At 38.0% G+C, this 27,159-nt stretch overlaps 1 protein-coding gene across 1 annotated transcript in view; it reads right to left on the bottom strand.

Moving 5' to 3' along the window:
- Window positions 1-9,703: 9,703 nt before the first annotated feature.
- LOC122794952 (opsin-5-like) overlaps window positions 9,704-27,159 on the bottom strand; it is a 257,286-nt gene continuing 239,830 nt past the window's right edge. Inside the window, exon 7 of the mRNA XM_044063546.1 lies at window positions 9,704-12,018. Within this exon, the coding sequence (XP_043919481.1) occupies window positions 11,653-12,018 (366 nt within the window). The 3' untranslated portion in view covers window positions 9,704-11,652. The remainder of the gene's footprint in view (window positions 12,019-27,159) is intronic.

Below are 27,159 nucleotides of genomic sequence, written 5' to 3'. Positions count from 1 at the left end.
ATTCCATTCACCACAAGAGTACTAAAAAAACAGAACTGTACACTGCCGGGAATGTTCACCATTAAACTGTACAATCTTCAAATCACAACGTAAACCGTAATATAAAAGATCATCAACACATTAGCAAATAATTCAGATTACCAACACACTCCCTAAACCTTGAACAATCTCCATAACTATCAATGAACCTTTGTTTTCCAAACCAGAATATCTAAAAGCCAACTCTGTGGGGGCCTATGCCCCCCACATCCCCCCAATTAAATACACCAACCCCAAGATCTCATATTAGTGGGGAAATGGACAAATACCTTTTTGTTACCACATTGTTCTGTACACACTTCCATAACTGCCAGATACAAAAGTCCACTATATTCTTTTAAACTATACCAACAGAACTAGAGTTACTTCTGTGCATTTTGAATAGTTGTGTATTGATGGAATATTGAGTAATTCACTTTGCAAAAGAGTTAGCACTGTGTTTTGAACAGTTGAGTGCATGTATTGTACTATCCTGTTTTCTTATGATTTCTACACTTATACTGGTGAAGGGAAATGGTTGCACATCTGCATTATTTGTTTTGGTGTTTACAGTTGTCAGCATTGTAAACATTCAGGATTGTGGTCATTTTAAAGGTCAGTCTTTTGGTGTGTGTGTGTGTGTGTGTGTGTGTGTGTGTGTGTGTGTGTGTGTGTGGGTGTAACTCTTATTCCCCCATTTCCTTTCTTAAAGTTGTTCTCTCCCATAAAATCTGGTTTATTCCCATCCCAAAGGAAGACAGCTACAGTATTTTAATATGTTTTCAACCTCTATAAAAAACAGAACCTCAATATGGACAACACAAAAGCTCTTTGATCTGACTCTAGGAATCATCTTCTAAGACAATTATTTCTTCATCTTCCTTAACAACTCACCATAGGAATTCTTGATGGATAGATCAAGCAATGACCCAAATCAAAGTCCCAGATACTTAATCTATTGGAAAATTAACAGAAGGAGCTACAATGTAATCAAATTATCTAGTGTGAAAACACTTATGGCTACCACCCTATATCCATGTTAATTCTATGCTTACCTTATGTAGTCCCAGATTCTTTTTACACAGTAAACAGCCATTCCACCTCTGGATCACTCAAATAAATAACAGTGTGGCCTGTATAATGGGAAAGCTTTACTTGAATTCAAATGACTGTAGATCCCTTAAGCTAGAGATACATATGGCCATGGCTAGGGGTTCCAAATATGTTACCTAAGACAATGAGAATAATGGACAGCCTATCATAGTTTCTCAAGAAAGGTAAGCAGAGTTAGGAAGACAAGCCTGAGGCTTGACCCTCTCTGGTGGCCTTGCTTCATCCCAAATATCAGTTATATACCAGGGATGGGCCCCCAAACATGTCCAAATCCATTCTTAGGCAAGGCCATTGTACTCTGTCAGATGCATTTTTAGTGTCAGCTTATCATGACTCTTCTGAGCTTCATGATTGACCAAACTCTTTTTAAGATATTATGAAATGTTTGCTGTCATTCTACAAAGTCGTATTGATCAGTATGTATTAGATTGGGTAATATCATCCTTTAGATGATGTTGGTTAGCTCATAATAAAAATAGCGAAAGATTATCTTTACCCTCGTTCTAGATTACTGCTAGAATCTTCCTCTATGACCGGGAAGAGTTAAACTAGACTAACATATAATTGAAAAATAAAACATAGCTAAAGGTATCAGTATCTATTAGGCAAAAGTCAAATAGGAAGCCATCAGGTTCTGCTGGTTTTGTAGTACTGGCCTCTTCCATAGTTAAGCCGGGCAGGTTTGCCTATTGGAAAAAAAAAACATGCTTTAAATGAGTAGGCTTCCTCCAGTCACCAGCTGCATACAAGCAGACATAATATTCATGAAAGATATCTAAAATATCTGTTGGAAAATATTTTTTAGATCTTGAGACTGGGGCTATTAAAGTTGGCCCACCTTTGTACACATGCTGCTGAAGCATTGTTAATACTTTGTTACTTAGGTGATACTTGGATCCCTTATCCTTTCCCTTAAAAAAATTACCTTTACGAAATCGCATTGGCTTTATGCCAGCAAGTCTTCCTGCATAATTTAACCATTTTTGTCATCTGTTGCTTAAAAGTATCCCACTTACATAAAGGGTCACCCCCAGATCCAAAGCCCATCTGTCTCAGTACTTTGGTTGACTAATGCTGGAGTCAGTCATTCCTGGAATAATTGCTGGGAAATGTCTTGTGTTTCTTAAGTTCTGCATCTGTCTTTCAGTTAAGATTTAACTCTAAATTGGTATGAGCTGAAATTAGTCGGTTGTATTTACATATCCTTATATAAATAGCCATGTTCTGCAGTGATATAGGACCTGCCTATACAGGAGAATGACAAATCTAACAGAGTAAGGGGTGAAACCTGCTCTCACCCATCTCAACAATTTCCTAATGATTAAGCTCAAATCATCCAGGAACCTGTCCACATATTTTCTTGTTCAGGGAATTTTATGCAACCTGTGGCTATCCTGAATACCTAAATACTTTGCAATGTAACTTCAGTTTCCCATATAAATCTTAATTCCCTCCTGAAATGCTTGGGGCATTGACATAATAACATAATACTTTTGAATCCCCTTTGGTTAAAACCATAGAGAAATATGCACAAAATCATGTGGATCTATTTCCCTGGTTAAAATGGCTTTAATGCCGACAAACCTGTGATGAGAATCAATGTTTCCCTCTAAAGCAAGGAAAATTGAGAGATTAATATAGCAACCCACCTAGGCTTAGTTGTATGAAATTAAGTGGCTAAGATCCATTCCCATAAGACCCTCATTCGTTTAATATGATCTCCAGATCTCCATTATCTGTACATACATCCAGCAAGGTTACAACAGCAGGTCTCTCTTTTAAACACATGTCAAGGCCTTATTTTGTTTTGCCGAGTTATTTCACCCATTCCAACAACAACATCATAACAATCCACAAAAATTCTGGGGCTCCATTAAACAACTTCTACAACCAGGACAAACCAAAACCCCAACCTCCAATACCTCAAACTCAAAAGAAACTTTTCACTAACTCTAGTCTCTCACTCGTAAAACACAACCAAAATACCCCTCCAGTCACCTTACCTGCAACTAATACTTCTTAAACCCATCCAGACAGACAAGATAAAAAATGTTAAATAAACAAAAACTAACACTTGCAGCTGATCAGCTGCCAAATGAATACCTCAAACTGGCAGCAGATGTCATGTGCTACCCCATTTCAATATTAATTGATATCACCGAACAATACATCCTAAAAATCTGGAAAATGTCAAATGTAATCTCTCTACACAAAGGTGGATCCTCACTAGAACTCCCTAATCTTAGGCCCGTTTCCATCCTGTCACCTCTTTCAAACATTTTAGAAAAATGTGTTCATGCTCAACTACTTGATCACCTACTAACAAATAACCTGCTACCCAACTCTTAACATGCCCCAATCACAGCACTACAACTGTACTTAAGCTTTACTAACACCATAAAACAACTCAAAAATGAAGGGAAACATGTCTCCTCTAACTTTCTGGATATAGCCAAAGCATTCGACACTGTATCCCACCAAAATCTCTTGTATGAGGTCGCCTACCTCAACTTCTCAGGAAACCCTCTCCTGGTTCCACAGCTATCTCTCCAACCACCAACAAGCTGTGAAGTGGTAAAAAAATATTTCCTCTCTGCTACCAGTCACTGTCAGTGTCCCACAAGGATTTATATTAGGCTGACTTCTATTTTCTATCTTTGCAGACTTCACACAATCGTCTTGTCACACTCATCCACTAGGCAGATGACAAAACAATCTGCTCTGCACCATTCCTACCTCAGCTACAAGAAGCCACCCAAAAATCCTTATCTACCATTGAATCCTACCTTCATGGCCTCCAACTCATACTAAACCCCAGCAAAACTAAATTAATGCTTTTCCAAAATAATCACATCAAAACCAACAGCCAAAATCAACACTTTAAAATCACCCCTTCTAATAACACGGTAATCGATGCAACTACAGAAACAAAGCTACTAGGTGTCACCATTGAAAGCAGTATAAAATTTGACAAACATCTGAGTCAAATTATTAAAAAAGCCCACATCAGATTAGATTCCCTCTACAGCATCAAGCCTTAACTTGCCAACACTTCCAGACAAACAAACACCAGGACACCTTCTATATGTCAAAAAAATATTAGCAAACATTAGAAAAACAGACCTAAAAAAGCTACAGGCTTGTTACCATAAAATCACCAAATTCACCACTAATCTTGCTAACAGAACCCATCACTTCATAGCTCTCTAACTACAATGGCTAGAGCTACCCAACCTCTTAGCCTTCAACCAAACTACTATAACCCATTCTGTCATACCAGTATAATAAATGTCTAGCCCTCCAAGACATAGTACACACCCAAACTAACAGACCCCTAACAAAATCCTTCTAAAAGTCACCAAATCAAACAGCTTTGGAAACTGTCTTCATTCAAATAAAATCTCAGAAAATGAAACTCAGAAAATTCTCACAACAGAAAACCCCACCTCTTTCAAAAATCTGCTTAAAACTCACCTAAACGACAATTGAACATGCTCATGTACATTCCTAGGCTAATATACTGCATCTTCTCAGCTTCTTCCAACTCTTACCAACTCTACTCTTTCCTTATTCACCTCATCTGCAGACCTAGTAGTTAAGGTCACAGACTCTCACTATACTTGAACTAAATGCCTCAAACTGCACTATAACTGCTGTGAAACTTTGACTATGTGCTGATTATTCTTTGTTAAGCCACTAGTTTCGACCTACAGGTTCTTTCCATCTTGTGAAAAATCAAGACATATGTATATTAAATCACACACAGACACACACACGTGGAGTTTCTCTCAAATGGCAATAAATAAAAATTAGTATTTCAGTACATTACTCTGATATAAAGTAGCTGAAAATATGTATCCTTGTTCCACATCAGCTGCATTATTCCCCCACCAATGAATTATGCAGTGGCTCACTCCCATACTGATAATCACCTGTGATCCAGGAAAGATATTAATCCCCATCCTGTCTTTCCACTTACAACACATTGAAGGCTTAATTAATATTTAATAAACCTGCATCAGTGCTAAAAGAAAAGACAGGGCATAAAATTGAACGAGTTGAGGTTTGTCATGTGACTCTAGATTTGCAAGGCTGCGAAAGAATTTCAGATTAATAGAAACACTTAAACAAACAAATACACTTTTCAATGTAGTGGTTATTCATAGGATCATAAGTAGTTACTAAGCGAACAGCCCCAGGACCTTTACAATCCTAGCCAAGTTCAACACATGTTCTCAAGGGTGTCTGGCTCAAGCAGACACTAAAATCAGCAACTTTTGCCCCTATCCAACAGGGACACAGGTGGAACCCTCCAGGGTGAATTTCTGGTTACCCATCCAGTTGTCCAAATTACCCTTAAATAGGGCCAACGAGGGTCTTTGTTTAACATGAATAGGAAGCTTATTTCAAAGGTGGGGCAACCTCGCTGAAATAAATCTGTCTCTCCAGCAAGTTCTGTTGATGTCACATACCAGGTTAAGGTCCTTTGAGCAGGTGACCCATGTGCCATTTGACTTGTGAATATTTAGCATTTCCATTAAAGCCGAGTCACAGATTGCTCTATATGCAAGGCACAGGTTGCCTCTGAGCAGTTTGTAAGACACAGAGTAAAGTGACAATGATTTCAGTTTGTCTACATAAGACAGATCTTGAAAACCCTGAATTTTCTTTGTAAGGAACCTTTGTGGTCTCTCCATTTGCTGCAGGTGTATCGAAAGGAACATACCAAAGAGATTGTTGTACTCTATTATTGGGCTGATAAGGGAAGAGTATAGGTGTGTTATAACCTCTTTTTCTAGAGCCAATACCCTTAATTATGGGATGAGCAATATAAAATGCCCTTCTTACCGCTGTGGAGAATTGGTGATTGACGTTTAGGTTGCTGTCCACCTGTGCACCCAGATCTCTCACCACTGACTTTGTGGTTGGGGTATTGCTATTAATCTGGTAGTTAGCAGCAACATCACCCTGGCTAAAGGGGATGATAATGCATTTTTCTCTATTTTAAAGTCCAAAACAAAAATATAAGCAAGTAAGTTGTGTTCCTTATAAAAATTAATGAAGGATAACACTCCATTTAATACTATTCAATCTATAACCGACTTACCTATCAACTAGGAACATTCCACAGTTCATATAAATTAATGAGCCTTGCTGACCATACTGCAAACCTGATTTATTCTGCTGTAAATAACCAAACTTGTCATAAAGAGTAACTCCTAACTAAAAGTGCATGTAATCCTTTTAAACATCAGACTTGCAGTCACGTCTGCTAGACAAATGAGATGGGCCCAGAAGGAGTATCCAAATACAAATCTACAAGAGGGGTGGACAATTTCAAAGCCACCAACATTAACACCAAAAGAAGAACAGGGAGGGGAACTAACTGTTGAGAGACAGCCACAACTTCAGTTGAGTTAATATTCAGTGAAAAACACAAATAAATGAAATACAATACAAGAAAAAGAGCAGATAAAAGTGTACTTAAATTCACTTATACGTCCAGTTGAGTTCAGGTAGATGTTAGCTGGCCAAAGCTCAGATATTAAGCAGAGATAACTCAAAAAGTGTACCACTTATATAAGGCAGGAGAGAATATCAGTGATGAGGTGAAACTACACCCCCCCCCCCACTGCTATCAATGGCTACACAGAAATTCTAACAAGTACTCTGTAAAGAGACAATCACAACTTCACTTGAGTTAATATTCAGTGAAAAACACATAAATAAATTAAATACAGTACCATGGTGGTGGTGCTGCAGTAGCATTGTCACCTCACAGTTTCTTAGCTAGAGCATCTTCTGTGTGGAGACATGCGTGAATAGGCATACCTTTGTTGAAGGTTGTGCATCAGGGCCAGCAACTCAGCATGTAAAATTCTACTGCCAATCATTAGCAGACCGGAGTTCCGCTGTGGCGACCCCTAACCAGGAAAAGCCAAAAGGCACAACTACTACATAAAAAAGAGCAGATAAAAGTGTACTTAAATTCACTTATACGTCCAGTTGATTTCAGGTAGATGTTAGCCGACCAAAGCTCAGATATTAAGCAGAGATAACTCAAAATGTACCACTTATATAAGGCAAACAAAGAAAAAACTTCTGGTATTCCACCACAGCAAAAATCCACCACAATGAAGTCCTGTGTCAAACAGCAAGCAAATTTAATGGAAAAAAAGTAAAAACAGCATTAAAATTCCATAGCGATAAACCAATAAGCTATTTTGCCTTCTTCAGATCATTATCTTTTAGTAGCATTGCTTAATATTTATACTAAAAACTAACCAATAAGGTTTAAAATCAATTGACTTCTAAACCAATCATGTCAATTCATTCTTAGTCTTTATTAGAATATCCAGTAATCGTTCTTTGCACAACTAAGTAGCCAGTAGCTGTGATTTAAAATTGGCGCCAAAAATATGCTAATATACTATGTTGACCCATCCTACTTCAGCTGTATGCTAATATGCACTTCTCTGCCTAGTTTTTTACTGGCTATAAGTGCCGAATGTATCATTCCAATGGATTTAGTTTTACATAGCTTCCCTGTTTCCACTTTGCTGCCATCCAGTAGCCAAAGTGTAATACTAGCTTTTTAAAAATTTTTCAGAAGCATTTATTTCCATTATTTTTATTACTGCATGGCTTCCCTGTTTCCACTTTGCTGCCATCCAGTGGCCAAAGTGTAATACTAGCTTTTTAAAAAATTTTCAGAAGCATTTATTTCCATTATTTTTATTACTGCATGGCTTCCCTATTTCCACTTTGCTGCCATCCAGTGGCCAAAGTGTAATACTAGCTTTTTTAAAATGTTTTCATAAATTTTTGTTTTATTTTTCTTTGTTTGTCATGTATGAACTTGCTATAATTAACTTTAACTAGCAGGTCGCCTTTCTGGAATTTTTAATATATGATCTTCTTTAACAGTTATCTACTTTTCCAGATATACAAAACAATTCTTATCTATAACTACCAAACTATTAAAATATTACTGACACAGCCAAAAGCATGGTCACTATGTCAACTCTACTTCCATCAGCACAGAAATGCATAACTGCACATTACAATTTTATATCCTTTTACTATATAAATAGAGAGTCCATTATTCACTAAATAATCTCTAGATATATAAATATCTGAAAATATGTCCCTATTCACTGCCTTCATAGAAAAAAATGTCCAAATATACCTATTGTAAAACTATCACTATTATGAAGCAAGAACATATACACATCCTTAGTGGAAAGCAATATTCAGATCTAAAGTACTTTCCTTATCAGAATTAATAAATACTTTTTTTTCTTTGTTTGCTTTACTTTTCCACTGGTAAACCTTCAACAAGGGTAAGATAGTTTTTTCCTCGACTTATATAAGGCAGGACAGAATATCAGTGATGAGGTGAAACTACCCCCCACTGCTATCAATGGCTACACAGAAATTCTAACAAGTACTCTGTAGAGAGACAGCCACAACTTCAGTTGAGTTAATATTCAGGGAAAAATACAAATAAATAAATTAAATACAGTACTATATGAAAAAGAGCAGATAAAAGTGTACTTAAATTCACTTATATGTCCAGTTGATTTCAGGTAGATGCTAGCCGGCCAAAGCTCAGATATTAAGCAGAGATAACTCTAAATGTCAGTAATTAAAATTGCATCCAAACATGTGGGATTGGAATAGGACCCACAACTTCTGATCTTTCAGCATAAAAGATAAATTGTGCTATGTGTTGAGACCGCTGACAATGTAATTTCAGATATACCTTAGTCTATCATCCAAGGCACATTTCTACTAAATATAAAGCAGCTCCAGGCACTATATGTTATGGTATGAGGATCCCCCCCCCTTAATATATTTATCGTACAATACTGAATGTTTCTGCACATATATGTAAACCTTTGCCCAATGCAACATTTTAAGCAACAAAAAATGTTTAGGTGTGCAGAAATATTTAATTTGTATAATCTGTCTGTAATATCGGGTAAAAACAAGCTCAATGCAATTAATTTAAGATGCTTGGTAGTACATTACAGCAAACATTATTTCAGTTTATTGTAATGTGTTTTGCCCTTCCACTGACAATTCTTATAAGATGTCTCACATTTTGCTTAGTTGTCTAATTCATCCACTTTTGTTCTTCTTTTTTTGTCCTGGGACTGTGTTTTACACACAGTTAGCTTTGGTAGCAGATTGTCAAGTACAAGGCTCAGATCTCTCATGTTTCTAGCAGGAGTAAAGATGTTCCTCTGCTTTGTCCTTATATTCTTGCTGTTAATAGCAGACCTGTCAGCAAGTCTGCATTTATTTAATTTGTTTTACATTTGTTTACCAGGAAAGTTCAAATGAGCAATTATCCCTTTTTCAGTTGAGATCTGGGGAAAAATGCTTCACATCAAGTTTACAGACAGATAAAACAACATTATGCATATATAATACATACAATAGTCATAAACAAGGTGTGTACATATGGCATGAGAACAATTGATTGAATACAACACATTATACATGATCCTAGTGAGGATAGAACAGATCCCACATTCTGAAAGAAAAAATTATGCAAAACTGCAGCTTGAACAAGAAAAACCATGACTGTTTTATTAATGTAATGTGTTCCTGTACATTATCCAGGGTGTGGTACAAGAAATGGTTTATAAAAAAAGATGGGATAATGTTTAGTAAATCTTGACAAGCAAGTGCCATTTGAGAAGGCATGAGATTTTATAGAGAAAAATGGAAGTAATATGGAAAAACAGATGGATAGTGGATACAGTTAGGAAGTTTGATAGTAGAGGAAGTTTGAAGGATGAAAATTAAAAAAGTGAAATGTGGGGTCAAGATATTGAAGATATTCCCATGGGGAGTTAGACAGTGTTTAACTATTAGATTATTTGTGTATTTGTAAGTCTAGCCTAACCTGGGAATGAATTGGTTAATTTGGTTCATGTATCAAGATTCATCAAGCTCTTCCTGTTTTTAAAGGGAAGACAGTTTACATTTACTTAATATAAAATTGTATTCAGTTAAATAGCCAGTAAGAAGCTGTATAAATCTGGATGTACTCAATTATCATAGTACCTAGTACTGTCCTACAAAGTAGCTGTAAAACGATAAGTTAAAACACACAATACTTATTTTAAAAAGTCCTGTGCACCACTTTGCTAATGTGCTAATCCTAGCCCTACTCCAACCCCATACCTACACATGCCCTTTTATAATATTGCCACTACATCAGACATACACAAAATACAGCATGAAACATGTACAACACTAAATGCATCCCCATTTTTAGCCATTACTCTCACTGTAGCCTGTAAATACTTGCATGAACTCCTACCCCATCATAAACATTATGTTTACTTTGTTATTATAGTTTGAGAAACACTTTTTCCAGCTTATCTTAAAGATTTTCTCTGAAGTTCCACTTACATTTCCAAACATGAATCTTGAATAATATGGCATTAAATTATACAATATAACTTGAAAAATGAATGATGCATTAGTCAACGAAGTTTTGCAACACGTGCAGATGTCCTTCTCCAGTTTCAGAAGAAGAGTACTCCTCAAAAGTACATTTTGTATTGTTGCAGGATATTGCATTGCTATCCTGATTTCTGTACATTTTGCTTACATGGAGCAGCCACAGCAGGGACTTGTAAATTTAAATGAGAAATTCTGAAATGTTAGATAAAATCATCATGGTTACCAGTCACTTTAATGATTGTCATTGACATTGTGTATCATAAATTGTGTCCTCCTGAGGTAAGAATTTACACAGAATATGATACATTAAATGCACAGAAAAGCAGTATCCATGTCATTTCAGAATCACCAAACTCTGAAATCATCAGCAATAAATGAATGCAGACTAATCTCTTAAGTCAACAGCATGCCATGTTTGAAGCTCAGTGCCTTACTTTGCAAATTATATCTTTCTCAATGTTGATGATATACAAAAATAAGGATCTGGATATACGTCTGTATTTATTATTCTGAGACAAACCAGTGTTTTCCTGAGAATTATATTTCATATCCCCTCAGTCCAATACACCCAATGCACACTTACATGCTGTCTGTATGGGTTATTATTATTTAATATGGGTGAACTAATGTATTGCAGCACCATGTACACCTGTTTAAACTTCATCTAAAAAGTGTTTTCAGTGATCTGTATATTGAAAACAAATGTTATGGCAATCTGATTAACAGTAGATATATTTTATGTAGAAGAAGAAAGACTTAATTGTGTCATGTCAGTGATGTCATAATAACCAGTGAGGAAGCCCTGTGTTTGATACAACAGCAGCTGAAGTGCTCATAATCATTTTCTTTCTGTACAGTATACAAGAGCAACAACTAGGTAAAAATGATTGAGAAAATCTTATTGACATGATGGAGAAATGTCTAATATATCAGTCAACTTGTGCACACGTCTTTGATAAATAAGTCATAACAAACAGCCCTGTAAAATGCACTCGGACAGAAATATCCATTTCAGGCAAGACAATATGATTAATATTATCAGTAAGACAATGGTATGGTTTGTTGAGAAGTTGAATGATTATTTACTCTCAGGCCGTGTACAGTGTCGTCATTGTTTCCATAACCACCTCCTTGAGGCATACGATTGGTTGAAGTGTTACCTCTGTTAAACATTTGGACCATCCAGTTGCAGTGACACTTTAGTTGCTTGACTTCTTTCTTGAAAGTGCTGTTAAATTTGTAGTAAATTAAAGGGTTGTATGCTGTTGATGACTTGGCAAATAAACATGGAAGTAAAGTGACCACTGGTGGAATTGAACTACTTGAATGAAACATTGACCAGAAACTGACTGCCGCATATGGGGTCCAGCAACCAATGAAGCCAGCACTCACAAGAACTGCGATCTGAAAAACAATAACGTTTAATCAGGGAGGGAATTATTGTTGTTTATTTTCTTAATGAAGCAGTTCAGAACAACTCAATCTTATGTGTCTTATGTGTTTTGTGAAAAAAATAAACAGTATTATCTGTTAATGAATTAAATTATTCTGGTTGATGCAGGTTATGGCTGAAAAATACATGCAGTGTAGTATAAGCTTTAACACTAGATCTGAAAACAGTTAATGTAGGTGTCAAACTGTGCTACAGTCTTAGTTATAACTCAGTTATTCTTAGTTATAACTCAGTTATTCATTTTAAAATAATTCTGTAGAAATATTTTATGCAATGATTGACACTACAGCATCTGAAAAAGTAGAAATTTCATCCGGCATGATTTGCAGTGTCAAATTTATGTAAACTACCAATTTCTACTTAAAGAATTCTGTAAGCACTTCTTGGGAAATTACTTTGATAGTCATTTTTCCAACTACTTTTTATTGAGTAGAACATTTTTAGTAATAGTAACAGAAGAAATACAACACACACACATTGTACACAAAATTACTAACTAATAACAAAATCCCACTCCTGATAAAGGCAAAATGATTCATATCATTTAAAATTGATCTGAATAATGTACAGTAGCCATGCATAAAATGAGACTTCTCCAAGGTAATGTGGTGAAAAACAAAACAGAATAAAGTGATGAGAATATAAGGAAAATAAAAGTTAATTGTACTGAAGATCAGTTATAAATGTTAATAGTATACTGTTTTATTACTATAATCTAATCTACTATAAATGATATTGCAGTGCGTTTCATTATAGCTGTTGGAGTGGTATATCTTTTTTCCACATGTCCCTTTTGTAAGTGGATTGCTTTGTAGTTATCCTGGTTAACAAAGTGTAACAGAAAACAAATAAGCAACTGGTAAAATATATAACCACTTTAGATGCTAGCTTTACAAGTACATGTCTGACTTCTTTTCATTGGAATTAGGAAAATTAATTATGCAAAATATGACACTTCCTCAAAATATGACCTAAAGCATTTCTTAGTTTACCATACAGAAATGAATTAGGTACTTGGAGATGAGGTCCTAATGCATTTTCATTACTTCTATATTGGGTCTATATTATAACCGCGAAAGTCCGTTTCAGCAAATACGTAAACATTGACACATATTGTGCGAAGCGCGAATACGCCGAACACCCTAAACCATGAAATTCAAAATCTCGAATCATCATAGTTGGCCAACCCCACCGCCTGCTACATACTACCTACCCAAACAAAATAAATAAACCACATACATACTCTAACCGAAACCCTACGTCTAACCCTAAAGTAAAGCTTGCATATACTACCATGTATGCACTTATCTTAACCCGCACCCTAACTCTAAGTTCCATAACTATCTCACACTTACCCTAATGAGCTATACCAAAACAGAATAAAAAATCCACACACATACACTTAACAAAACCCTACTTCCAACCCTACACTAAACCTTACATACATCACTATCTATGCACTTACCTTAACCCGCACCCTAACCCTAAGGTCCGTAACTATCGCACACTTACCTTATGGAGCTATACCACAGAAGGGCCAACTATGATGATTCGAGATTTTGAATTTCACGGTTTAGGGCGTTCAGTGTATTCGCGGTTCACGCAATATGTGTCGATGTTTACGTATTCACTGAAAAGGACTTTCACAATTATAATATAGACCCTCCATAGTACATATAGGAATTTGCATATTTTTTATGTTTTGTCCTTCCGGTTGTCTTTCTACACATTTGTTTCTGAAGATAATCTTTATATTTACCTTCTTGGACTGTATTTATGTTATATACAAGCAGGACTGAACTTAAAATTGGTCATAAAAATATGCACTGCAATTCAGTTTTGTGAGGTAAGGATTTATACCCTGAGTAAAATACTCTGGATAATGCCTAGTAAATCATCTCTCATGCTAACATTGGGGATGCAAAGAAGTGAAATTATATTAGCAAATGTGGATGCATGCTATATTACATAGTTTAATATAACAAAAAGATTTTCCTGGCGTAATTTTGTGGTGTATAATTTACTTAAAAGTGGCCATTTTTCTACAGTTTAATGTATTACACAAAGGCTTGATTCAAAGTTCAGTTAATTTCAGATAAACATATATTTCTACTGTTCCGAGTTATATGAACACAGCAAAACTATGTTATCTTATTGACAGATCACTGACAGATCTTAGCAATGCAGTATATACAGAATATCTATTTATAACCTTTCCTGTAATTCAGCAACTTCAGTGTTAGTTGCATGGTATTTTCAGAGCATTTTGTTTGACTGAAGAGCTTGGATGACAAGGTCTTCATTCTATCAGCCTTCAAAAAATCATTACTGGTCATATGCTTAATCATAACTACTATTATCAATGTATCCATTTTGTAAATTTCATGGGTTTACTAGATGTAAGTAACACGCATAAGCTCTAAGTACATCTGCTTCTACATGCTAGCATGAAACCCATTAACCTGGTTATGCAAATAGTCTAAATACATATACTCAAGGTAAATGGACTTTCAGGAAAAGTGCATCTAATAAAGGACAGGGTGATAGAAAATCTAATCCAAAGGTCTGGACAGGGCTTGCAGAAATATGGATAAAATAGTTTTCACAGAGAGAAAATACAACCCAGAAGGAAAGTTAAATGAGCAGAAACAAAAGAAGGAACAGATGGCTGCTTGTAAAACTGCAAACAAGGAGGATCGACTGTGCATTTTTGTTTGAAAAGGTAACAACAGTAGGCCTAGACATGAGCTCCTTGAGTCAAATAATAAAGCAGTAGCAAACAGAACTGAAATGCTACAGTGGAAGCTGCAATATGTTGAGAAATATAAAGCAGCAATTAAAGCTGAGCTGCAGGAACAGAGTCAGAGAACACTGGAAATAACAGACATGATAAAAGAGAGGGAGAATAGATGGGCAATTCTGAAAACTGCTCAAGAAGGAGAAACCTAAGGATAACTGGAATACAAGCGAAAGTGAGCAACAGTGAACTGAAGTAAACCTGGAAGACAGCTATTACATAAGAGATATTTGATACAAGGAAATCAATAAACACTAATAAAGAGGAGAGGGGGACATCAGCAAGTAACATCAAAAAGTAGACCCAGGCATGTTTTGGCATGTTTTCATTCTTTTTTTTTTTGTCACAAACAATGTTCAGTGCCTCACCAAAGTTCAGTCAGATGAAATGAAATCGAAAATCCAAAAGTCACAAAAGACTGAACACTGCTGGAGTCAAACACCTTCTGTTTATTTAAAACACCAAACACATAAAAGATGAGCGCTTTCGGGCCTCTGCCCTTCATCAGATAAAGCTTCTCACATAGTCCAAACAATTTAAAATACATGTTAACCAATGAAATTCAGTTAAAAATCAATGAAAAACCCGCCTATTTTTAAGGGCGGGTTTCATGGGAATTACTTCATTGAGCCCAGGACTCCTATGTGCCATAAGTTCAACAATCCATTTTGATTCAGCTAGTTCAGTCAGCTGTTTAATGTCACCCCCTCTTTTACTCAATCTCACATTCACTATCACTCTGAATTTAAAACCATGTGAAGGATGGGCTTCCAGGTGTCTAAATAGTGCATTGTGCGTATCCCCATTCCTAATAGAAGAGAGGTGCTGTAGGATCCTGACCTTAAACATACAGTTAGTCTTGCCTACATAAAAACTGGTGCAGGAATGACACTCTGCCAAATAAACCACATTAGTGGTTCTGCAGGTGGCTCTCCCTTTCAGATTGAATGTCCTTCCTGTGACCGGATGTATAAAGACACTACTTTTGTCTATATGGTTGCAGGCTTTGCAGGACCCACAAGGGAAAGTACCCTGTTTGTTTGTGGGTAAACCAGCATTATTGGTTGATCTGGTATCATTGCACAACAGTTCCTTCAAATTTCTATTCCTTTTATAACTAAAACTAGGTTTATCACCAATGATGTTTTTCAAACTCATATCACTAGTCAAGATGTTCCAATTCCCTTGAATGAGTTTACATATATCACCAACATTGCTGCCATAAGTCAACATTAGCCTAAAATCTTTATTAACCATTCTTTTGTATCCACCATCTGTGTGGGTCAATGTGTTCCCTAGCCATGGTTTATACCTATCCTTCCTGTGCCTTTTGTAACATCCACCTTTTTATTAACCACCTGTCTACTGTAACCCCTGGTGTAAAAACATTCCTTCAGAGTGTCAACCTCCTGTTCAAACATGTCATCTTCCTTGCTTATTCTGGAAATCCTGGCTACTTGCCCCTGCACTATGTTGGAAAAAATGTGTCATGGATGCATGCTGTCATAGGAAAGCAGAGTGTTTTTCCAACATTCTTTTCTGTATAAACCAGATGAAAAGCCTTCCTGAGTCAAGCATACCCTGACATCCAGAAAATCAACCTGTGTACAAGAACTGTGAACAGTAAATTTCAGAAAAGAGGTGGTGGTATGTAGGTATGATACAAAATCCGCTAAGGAACTGTCATTGCCTCTCCAAAGAATAAAATATCATCTACAAAGCATATACAGTATGATATAGTCTTTCCACATCAAGTTGTTCAACACCTTGTTTCTTTCCCAATAAGAAAGAACAAGGTTTGCATATGTGTTGGCATACAGCATATGCAAACCTTGTTCTTTCTTATTGGGAAAGAATGTTGGTGAACAAGAAGAGGAAAGATGTATAGCTGTGTAAGATTAAATGGTGGAAGTTAAAAAGGGTGATTGTGAAGTGGATTTTGAAGAGTTAAGACAGGCACTGGGAGGCAGTGGAAGTTACTGTTCACAGTTCTGGGTAACTACAGCAGAACTAGTCAGGGTGACTCTAGACAGAGGAAGGCTTTTCATCTGGTTTATGAAGAAAAGAATGTTGAAAACACTCTGCTTTCCTATGACAGCATGCATCCATGACACATTTTTCCAACATAGTGCAGGGCATATGGAGCCAGAGATTTCAGAAAGCAAGGAAGATGACATGTTTGAACAGGAGGTTGACACTCTGAAGGAATGTTTACACCAGGGGTTACAGAGGTGGGGATAAGGTGGATCAAAAGGCACAGGAAGGATAGGTATAAAACAGATTAGCAAGGAGGAAGTAAGGGCACAGATGGTGGATACAAAGAATGGTTAATAAAGATTTTAGGCTAATGTTGACATACCAATGGCAGCAATGTTGTGATATAGGAAACTCAGTGGAATTTCTAACTAGATTGTTTAATGAGTTTTGGAAAAACTACAGAGGTGATAAACCTGATTAGTTTTGAAGTTATAAAAGGAATAGAAATTTGAAGGAACTGTTGTGATCAGTATGATACCAGGAAAGATCAACAGATGCAATGTGCTCTGGTTTACCCACAAACAAACAGGGTACTTTCCCTTGTGGACTTGCAAAGCCTGCAACCAGGGTGCCTAGACAAAAGTAGTGTCTTGTATACATCCGTCACAGGAAGGACATTCAATCTGAAAGGGAGAGCCTGAGAACCACTATGTTATATGGGTTGGAGAGTGGCATCATTCCTGCACCAGTTTTATGTAGGCAGACTAACTGTATGTTTAAGGTCAGGATCCTACAGCACCTAGGAATGGATAGGATTAGGAATGCACTATTTAGAGGTCAGCTCATGTTGGACAGTTTGGAGACACATGGTTGGTTTGTATATGTATATTGGAAAAAGATGCTAAGGATGGGGCATGAAGGTAAAAGGGAATAGAGGAAGAGAGATATAAGAAGGGCCATGGTGGTGAGTGAGAGAAGGGCAATGCAGGCGGTTGGTGTGACAGAGCAAGATGCAGAGGATAGAAAGAATGGAAGAGATGATCCCGCTGTGCGACCTAAACTGGGAAATTCGAAGAATGATGATGAGTGAATGTGAGATTGAGTAAAAGAGGGGGTGACATTAAACAGCTGACTGAACTAGCTGAATCAAAATGGATTGTTGAACTTATGGCACATAGGAGTCCTGGGCTCAATGAAGTAATTCCCATGAAACCCGCCCTTAAAAATAGGCGGGTTTTTCATTGATTTTTAACTGAATTTCATTGGTTAACATGTATTTTAAATTGTTTGGACTATGTGAGAAGCTTTATCTGATGAAGGGCAGAGGCCCGAAAGCGCTCATCTTTTATGTGTTTGGTGTTTTAAATAAACAGAAGGTGTTTGACTCCAGCAGTGTTCAGTCTTTTGTGACTTTTGGATTTTTTTTTTTTTGTAAAATGTTAAATACTTAGGTAAGCATTAAATTCATCCCATTTGTGGAGATGTTCATAATGCTGGTTAATGATTTTTCAGAAACCCTGTATAACAGAAATAAAGCTATAGTAGTGGTATTAAATGAACTAAGAATGAATGGAGCAGCTGCATGGTTAAAATACCCTGCCATTCTGGAAGTACAACAGAAAGGGTAGTGCCTAAGGCTATCCAATATGTGCAATCCTGAAAATATCACAGACATCAAAACAACCCAGGCAGTAAAACTCTGAAGTTTCTGCAATTCATGGACTTGGAGATCAACATTAGACAGAGGAGACATGAAACAAAGATACTGGGAGGATGTGCAATGGCAGTTGCTGAAGCCCATGCAGGGAAGAAGACAAGACAGGCAAGCGCAGAGGGGACCATGTCAGGAAAAACTATGATCACAAAAAATAAACAAATCATAAAGGCAATTCTAAGATTATAAGAAGAGAGAGACGAGATGGTGGAGAGGAAGCAAGTAGAATAATTATATAAAGTAACTGAAGAATGAAAAGCCTATCCCAAGGGAGATTCATACACTAAAACAGAAAAAAAAAAGGAGAAGCAGAAACACAAAAGGGGGAGCTCTAGGGAGATGGGAGGATGGAGCTTGGGAGACTGAAAGTTACCTGAGCTACAAACGAGGACTAAATAAGATGAATAGAAGCATTTGTTATGGATGACAGAGTCAAAGAGGTGGGACTATAGAATGAAAGTGACCACTAAAAGAGAGGAGCGATTGCTACGTGGAAAAAAATTACCCTGGAATACAAGTGACTGTGGATAATGCAGGATAGGTGTATTAAATGAAACAGATCCATATCTAGTGAAACACACTCCATGGCAGACAACATCAAAACCTTAAAACAATTAGAGGAACTAAATCAATTCTCAGGGCAATGATAGGTAATGCAGCCAAGGTAGGCATAACTGCAAGCCTCCAAGATAAGCAAGTTATTTTTCATAGCTTATGGATGTTTAGTAAACTGCAGTAAACATTTAAAGATTAGCACCGGCTTCATCCAAGCTGAATGGAGGACAGCCATTGTCATCCCTCTACACAGGTAGAGTGTCCACTGACCCAGACAATTATAGGCCCATCAACCTAACTAGCCTGATCTGCAAGGCCATGGAATGCATTATCATGGATCTTATAAACAAGGACATTGTCAACCTCCAAACACTTGACCCACATGGTTTGGTTTTGTCAAAGGGAGATCATGCCTGTTAAACTTGGTAAACTTAAACTTCTTTGAAACAGTCAACAAAGACATGGACAAGGAGAAGACAGTCCACACCACCTACCTTGACCTAGCCAAAGCCTTTGACACTATTCCCCACTTGGGTATAATAGATAAACTCTCCCAGCTAGGCATCAACCTGTATGTTACCAGATGGGTAGCTAACTGGCTCACTGATAGAACCCACTCAGTCAAAGTAGGGGAAGCCATCTCTAGTAGTAGACCCGTAACGAGTGGTGTATCACAAGGATTGGTCTTGGGGCCTCTACTGTTTGGGATATACTTTTCTGAGGTGCATGCTAAAACCAATAGTCTGTGGCTGACCAAGTTAGCAGATGACTGCAAGTTGGGCACTGTCTTAAATTCCCCTAGTGATGTGAACATCCTCCAAGAGGGCCTTACTCAAACTAATGACTGGTGCCAGAAGCATGGCCTCAAACTAAATGCCAAGAAATGCATCATTATCCCCTTTGGAAAATGTCATCCCCACTAATTATCACATTAATAACATCCTACTAAGCATGCAATCAGTTGTGAGGGACTTGGGTATCCAGGTCGATAGCAACCTGACTTTTGACCACCACATTGTCTTCGTTGTATAGAAGGCATTCTACATGGCCCACCTCATAAATAAGGGTATTTCATCCAGGAACAAGGAGGTCATAACATCCTTCTACTCCTCCCTTATCACATTATCGAGTACAATGTCCCCTTCGGCATGTACCTTGCCAAGCACATGCAGCAGTTGGAGAGACCACAGAGGTTCCTGACCAGGAACATCCATGGTCTCAAACATCTATCCTATACAGACAGGCTAAAAGCCCTGCCCCTCTACTCAGTCTCATACAGACTGCTCAGAGGTGACCTGTGTCTGGCATACAAGGCCATTTCAGACCCAGCCTTGATGGAGTTATTGCATATCCGTAAGACAAACTCCACTCGCGCAACCCACACACAAGTCCTTAACCTGGTCTGTGACATTAATAAAATTTGCTGGCAGGATAGTTTTGTGTCCCAGAGACTCCTCTGTCTGGAATAGATGCTCTCTCCATGTCAATCAGAGTACCTCACTAGAACCTGGATGACTGGATGGGAAACAGAAAATATACCCCATGTGATCCCACCTATGTCCCTGCTGACAGGGGAAACAGGTGCTACTATGAGGGAACATGGGGGAAATTCTTGACTAGGCTTATAAAGGCCTCTGGGCCAATAGCCTAGTATCATGCTATGAAACTATGAACCTATTAAGTCTTAGACAAAATAGGTAATAGCTGGAGAGCATGCAAAGAAATGTATGGTGAAAAACAAGGGAATGTAAGGTAACACATGACTCACAGACAATTGTGAAATAAAGGAATAGTGGTATACAAGTAGAAGAGTAAAGAGTCATAAAACTGAGAAAAAATGGACTTTCACACAAATGAAGAAGGTCTGTCATAATGGTGAGTAACAGTGAGGTAAGGAGGCCAATGCATGTGAAGACTGTAATAAAAATATGCAATGTTTTAGTGTGAGGGACACTGGAAGGGAACAAAAGAAAGTTTAAAAAGGCCAATCTCCAGGGCATACCTATGCAGATGTAAGAGCCAAAAGGCAGGAATCCACAGGCTAAGGATGGGAAGGAGGGGTCTGATAATAGGCTTCAGGCAAAGAACACAAGACTTTGGATAGCAGACCCTGAGGAAGGGTTATGCTGGATGGCAGAAATTGGGAAATCAGAGAGAGGTGGGCAAAAACAACAGGGAAGGTATAGTTAATTACATGGAAAATTAACAGTTAAATCCATTAATACCTATCAGAAGAAGAGAATATAGGAAAAGTTAAAGAAGACAGAGGAAGACATTGCTCTTTTGCAGGAATTACCATATAGGTGGCAGTACACTAAACACCAAAAGTTGAAAATCAGTGATAGGGAGAAGATACAGTGTTATGATTATCCAAAGGGAGAAATGGACAATGAAGCAGGATGGGAACAGAGGACAATAACAACTGTATTGTGTAGGGGGCTTCAGACAACCACAGAGAAGGTGATAAAAAGTAGGATAGATAGATGTTATCTGGCAGGGTAGGGTGAAAGCTGCATGCTGGACAACAGGAAAATGTATTCACCAAACAGGATATAGAAGGATTCTACAATAATGTTTTTGCTAAGTGGACACAGGTAAGAAGAAACAGAATTGAGATAATGAGAGAGAGAGAACTACAAAGTCACCACAAAATCAGAAAAAGACAATGTATGGAGAATGGAATATAAAAAAAAGATGAGACAATAACTAGTCCTAGGATTGAAAGTCTGAGAGTGGCTGGACATCTAGAAGAAAAGGTATCCAAATGAAACGGAATACACCTTCACAAGAAGCACTTGGTATGAGCAGGTAGGTTTATTAAGATTCTTAAGGAAGGATCACCTAATAGTAATAATGGAAGAGAGCCATGGACAAGGGTAAGGTGGTCCACACAGCCTCTCTGGACCTTGCCAAGGCCTTTGACACCATCCCCCACTCTGGAATCATAGATAAACTTACTAAGCTGGGCATTAATCCCTACGTCACCCAATGGGTTGCTAACTGGCTTACTGATAGATCCCACACTGTAAAAGCAGCCGACTCCAAATCTAGCTCCAGACAAGTGACAAGTGGTGTACCTAAGGGTTCAGTCCTGGGACCGCTCTTGTTTGGCATCTACTTCTCTGACGTACAGGCCAATACTAAGGGACTCTGGCTAACAAAGTTCGCAGATGACTGCAAACTGGGAGCCATTATTGAATCCCCAAATGATGTGGATACTCTACAAAAGGGCCTTACAGAGACAGATGATTGGTGCCAGAGCCATGGACTCAAGCTCAATGCCAAAAAATGTATAGTTATCCCCTTTGGGAAAAAACATGTATCTGTGAATTACCATATAGGTGGCAGTACACTAAACACCAAAAGTGTGATAAGAGACTTAGGGACACAGGTGGACAGTGGTCTCACCTTCGATAACCACATCGCCACAACAGTCAGGAAATCCTTCTATATGGCGCACCTCATCACTAAGGGCTTTTCATTCAGAAAAAAGGAGGTCATTGTCCCACTGCACTCATCCCTTATTAGACCCATTATAGAATACAACGCCCCGTTTGGTATGTACCCCTCAAGACATCTGCAACAACTGGAAAGGCTGCAGAAATACCTCACTAAAAGAATCACAGGCCTAAAGCAGATGCCCTACGCTGACCGCCTTAAAAAACTCCAGCTATACTCTGTCGCATATCATTTACTCAGAGGCGAACTCTGCTTAACATACAAGGCCATGTCAAACCCTGAGCTGTTGGACATGCTCCACTTAAAGAAATCCCAATCCCTCATAGCCACACGCTCCAGGGATCTAAACCTTGTCATCACAATAAACAAAACATGCTGGAGGGATAGGTTCCTGACCCAGAGACTCCCCAGACTCTGGAATAGATTGCCCATACATGTCAAGCAGAGTGCCTCTTTGGCCCTCTTCAAAAGGAACCTTGACGATTGGATGGGAGAAAGGAAATTCACCCTGGGGATCACGTCAGTCGTCCTGCTAGACAGGGGTCCAGGGAAGTAAATAGTGTGGGAAGAAATAGCCAGGGAATTGTTATGGCTAGGCTTGTATAGGCCCTAGGGCTGATAGTCTAGTACCAACTTATGAACCTATGAACCTATGAACCTAATACAGGAGAGCCACATATCAGATCATACAGCAGTGAGACTTAAAGTAAGTGTGCAGGAACAGAAAAAATAATGATACGAGGTGAAGTGGGCAAGCTATAAATAGCAGGAGGCTGTGGAACAGGAAAATACTGCAAGAATTAATGCAGGGCAAAATGAAAGAGACAAACTGGAAGAACACTGGTAGGGGTGTGATCATAGTTACTGTCAGGTGAAAACTGATTAGCGTGTAAGGAACGAAGAGAAGGTAAGAAAGAAAGGTAATTTATGAGTTGGAGAGAGAGCTAGTGGTGTTACAGAGGGAAGCTGGAAGGAATGAAAGTAGAAGAAATCACTCAAGATGAGAGAAAAAGCAATAAGAATGGAATTAGAGAGTAAAATTACTATGAAGTAAGAAATTCTACAGCGGTACTGGAGAGACTATGGGTGGGCAGGGGGCAGGCCCAAGGGAAACAGCTAGCCAAGGAATACAAGAAGCAGGTAAAGAGAGAGAGGGGTACACACAATATGAGGAGGAGATGTAGAATGTTTAAAAAAGGACAAGCTAATCAGGAGAAGATTCAAGAAACACTAAGGGAAATACACAAACAAAATGGAAGGACAGAAGTCTGAAAATAAGGCAGGTGAAAGAATGTAAATGGATATATACTGGAGGATGAAGAAAGTACACAGGTGGAATGCAGAGGTTAACATAGGTTGAAATAGGGAAAGCAATATACAGTATTAAGGAGAGGTGAGCTGGAGAACCATATGGATTCCTCTTAGAGTTCTACATAATGGACAGGAAATTTATAAGGTCCTACAGGAAGAATACATGAGAATACAGGAATCAGACAAAGTATCTAAAAGTATGGGGGGGGGGGCAGGATAATAACAATATCTAAAGGGGGAAGAGAAAGGGAGAAAGTGGGAAATTATAGGTCAATCTCTTTGAATAATGTAGATATTAAAACTTTGGCAAAGGTATTGCATGGAGTCTTGATGTAGTATTGTCAGAAATAATAAAAGCAGGGCAAAATGGCTTTAGGAAGGAAAAGATGGTGGACAATGGTGGAGGCTATTGGAATTTATGCAGAGAGAGAGAGGAATAGAAGTAGAAAGGGGAAAGTGGCATTGTGCTCTGTGACCTGCAGAAGGCCTTAATTTGGTGACATGGGAATTCCTATGGAAGAAACTTCAGGAAAGGCAGGTAGGGGAAGAGTTAATACATTGGATACAGACTACATATCAAGACCAAGATAATGAAATGTTCATAGATTGAGGAGTATATGAGGAGAGAAGGATAGAGGAGAATCAGACATAGGTGCCTGCTATCATCAGGCCTGCTCACACTTGTGACTTAGGAGCTGTCGGTGGAAGTCAGAGACAATTTAGCAGTGATTGAAGAAAAACAGTGAATAAAATCTCAGTTTGTGTTACATGCAGATGACTACATGTTAATGTCGGAAGTTGTGGTTGCAGCAATGGGAACTAAAGAGAGACATACAGGAAGTTTATGTAAGTGGCAGGACTTAAATGTAATATCAAAAAGACAGTGTTAGCAAGATTAAGAAAAAGGAAAGGTAGATTGGGTGAGATAAAAGAGGAATAGTTTCCCAAGTACCAAGAACGCCATGTTAGGAACATAGTGACAGACAGACAATAAGGAAGAATCTAGAGGAAGTTGGAAAAAAGATAAGAGATACTCTGCAGTGTGGGGGGAAATGTTTACATTGTTTGAAAGACTTAATGCAATAAGTTGTTGCAGTGGGTAGCACTGTTGCCTCACAGCAAGCGGCTTTTCAGTTCAGTTCATGGTAACGGCAAAATCAGGCTAAATCCATATTTATCCATCTGGCTTCCAACCAACCAGGCTATCCATTGATTTAGCCTGATTTTGCCTTTACCATTGGCCTGCCCACCCAATCACCAGGGGTGGAGGTTTTACTGAGATTTTTGCTGAGATTTCTGTAGCACCGGTGACTGTGACCACTGGCCCGCTGAGAGGAACCACTAACCCACAAGGCTATCTTGGTATCTGGGGGTTACAACTTTGTTTCCACTGTTTTTTCTACTGTTTCCTCCTCAGAGCTTTGGTCACATGTTCCAGTAAGGTGGGCTTCCCCCTGGCAGCCTAGGCCTGTCCCAACTGGATGTCACCACATGCTCCTAGTGCTAAAGGGGCCTCCCTAGAAAAAGAGCTGCACTTTTTAAGACAAAAGCTCTGTAACACTGCGGCTCCAGCACGGGTGCCCACATCGCTGCCTCCACAGGGGTATTTCACTTACTTACTTATTCTGTTAAAAACAGGTATCTATTTTTTGCTTCAGTTTGTTCCTAAATGGTGCTATATCATATTAAAAAGTAATCATCTTTAAAAGCAAACCAATCGACGGAGCATATAAAACTGGTGAATTTACTTTCACTGTAGATGCATATGCGACTACTATTTACTTTCTGTTTAAATCATGAGTTTAAATGTGCTCTGATAGTGGGAGCCCATTATTGATTTACTTTGGATGCTTGAAACAACTAGAAACAACTAGAAGTATAGTTTCATAAACCATTTTTGATTTAAATCATAAAATGTACTAGTTTAAACTCTATAAGAAAGTCGTGCCTATTGTCAATTGCTTTTGTATGTTTGAGAGAACTAGAACTTTATTGTTATCACTTAATTAATCCATACACAATAATACATCTTTTACCTCTCATGATTATCCCCTCAGTAATGTATAGCAACTCCATATATCTCCCAAAGGCACATAAAGAGCACAATTAAATTATATTTCTTTAGACCTACTCATGACAACCCAGTTCTCAACGCATTATTTCAGTAATCAATGCATTCTCATCAATCTATCATCAATCTAATCATCGCCCGGTCCATTCACCCCAAACCCTCCTCTTACTAAAATATATGCACCTTTTCCTTAGATAGCCTCTTTACCCAACCAAACTAAGCACATCTACATGCATGCCTTGCCCAACTTATAATTTCTTATACTTTGTACTCTTCCATAACCATTAAATGATGTTCCTAACTCACCTCTCTTTCTTCTCCATAAGAACCTGTCACATGTCTTTTGCATCTTACTAATTACCTCCATCTGCAGACTTAACTGTATATGACACCCTATATATAAAACAAGGGGCAACACTAAACACAAAAGTTCTCACTATCTGTATTATAACACCCATCATGTTAAATGTTTATTTTCACTTATCTAGCATTCTCCCAGTTTTACTCCTAGGATGCTTCCAGTTTTCCTTCTTGGTCTTTACAACTTCTAAGTACAACTGAAAAACTAAATATTTCTCCACACATGCATCATCAAGCAAACCGATCTGTCTCCCTTTACACTTAATCTTGTAACAACATATTTATTCGGGTGAAATCATACTCCAGTGCTTCCTTCTCCAAACTCCTGATACACTGCTAAAATTATTGGTAGCACTTTATTGAAATCTTCCAACAACAAAATACAATCATCAAGAAATAAATGTATTCCACTTTTCCCGCTCTCCCTCCTCATGACACTCCCACATTTTCCCAATCCACTGAACCAAACCACATTACATACCTCTGTGAATGTTTTTGTTGAGAATATTGTCACTGTGCAAAAGTTTGTGGATATCACATCAGTCCCTGTCCCTTACATAGCAGGAGCTCTGCCAAAAGGCATATCTCTGTAAAAGTTTTCACCGACAATATTGTCGGTATGCAATATAAGCATGCTTAACATGAGCAGCCTTGTGATCTATTAACTTTAACTAGTCAAAAATATGTGCCTGCCCGATGCTGAAAAATGCATGTGACATTTCTCCCAAAGGAGAAGTCCTTGCTACCTAAGGACCACTTACCAAAGTGGCCATCGTCATTTCACTTGAGCATTAGATTACATTGTGTAAGCCAGTTAATTAATACCGCTAGCTTCTTGTCTGCATTTA

The sequence above is a fragment of the Protopterus annectens genome, chromosome 2.part1, assembly GCF_019279795.1.
Source record: "Protopterus annectens isolate FY-2018-M chromosome 2.part1, PAN1.0, whole genome shotgun sequence".
Classification (NCBI taxonomy): Eukaryota; Metazoa; Chordata; order Ceratodontiformes; family Protopteridae; genus Protopterus; species Protopterus annectens.
Note: the sequence above shows the minus strand (reverse complement) of the source record. Positions and strands in the feature narration are given on the sequence as shown.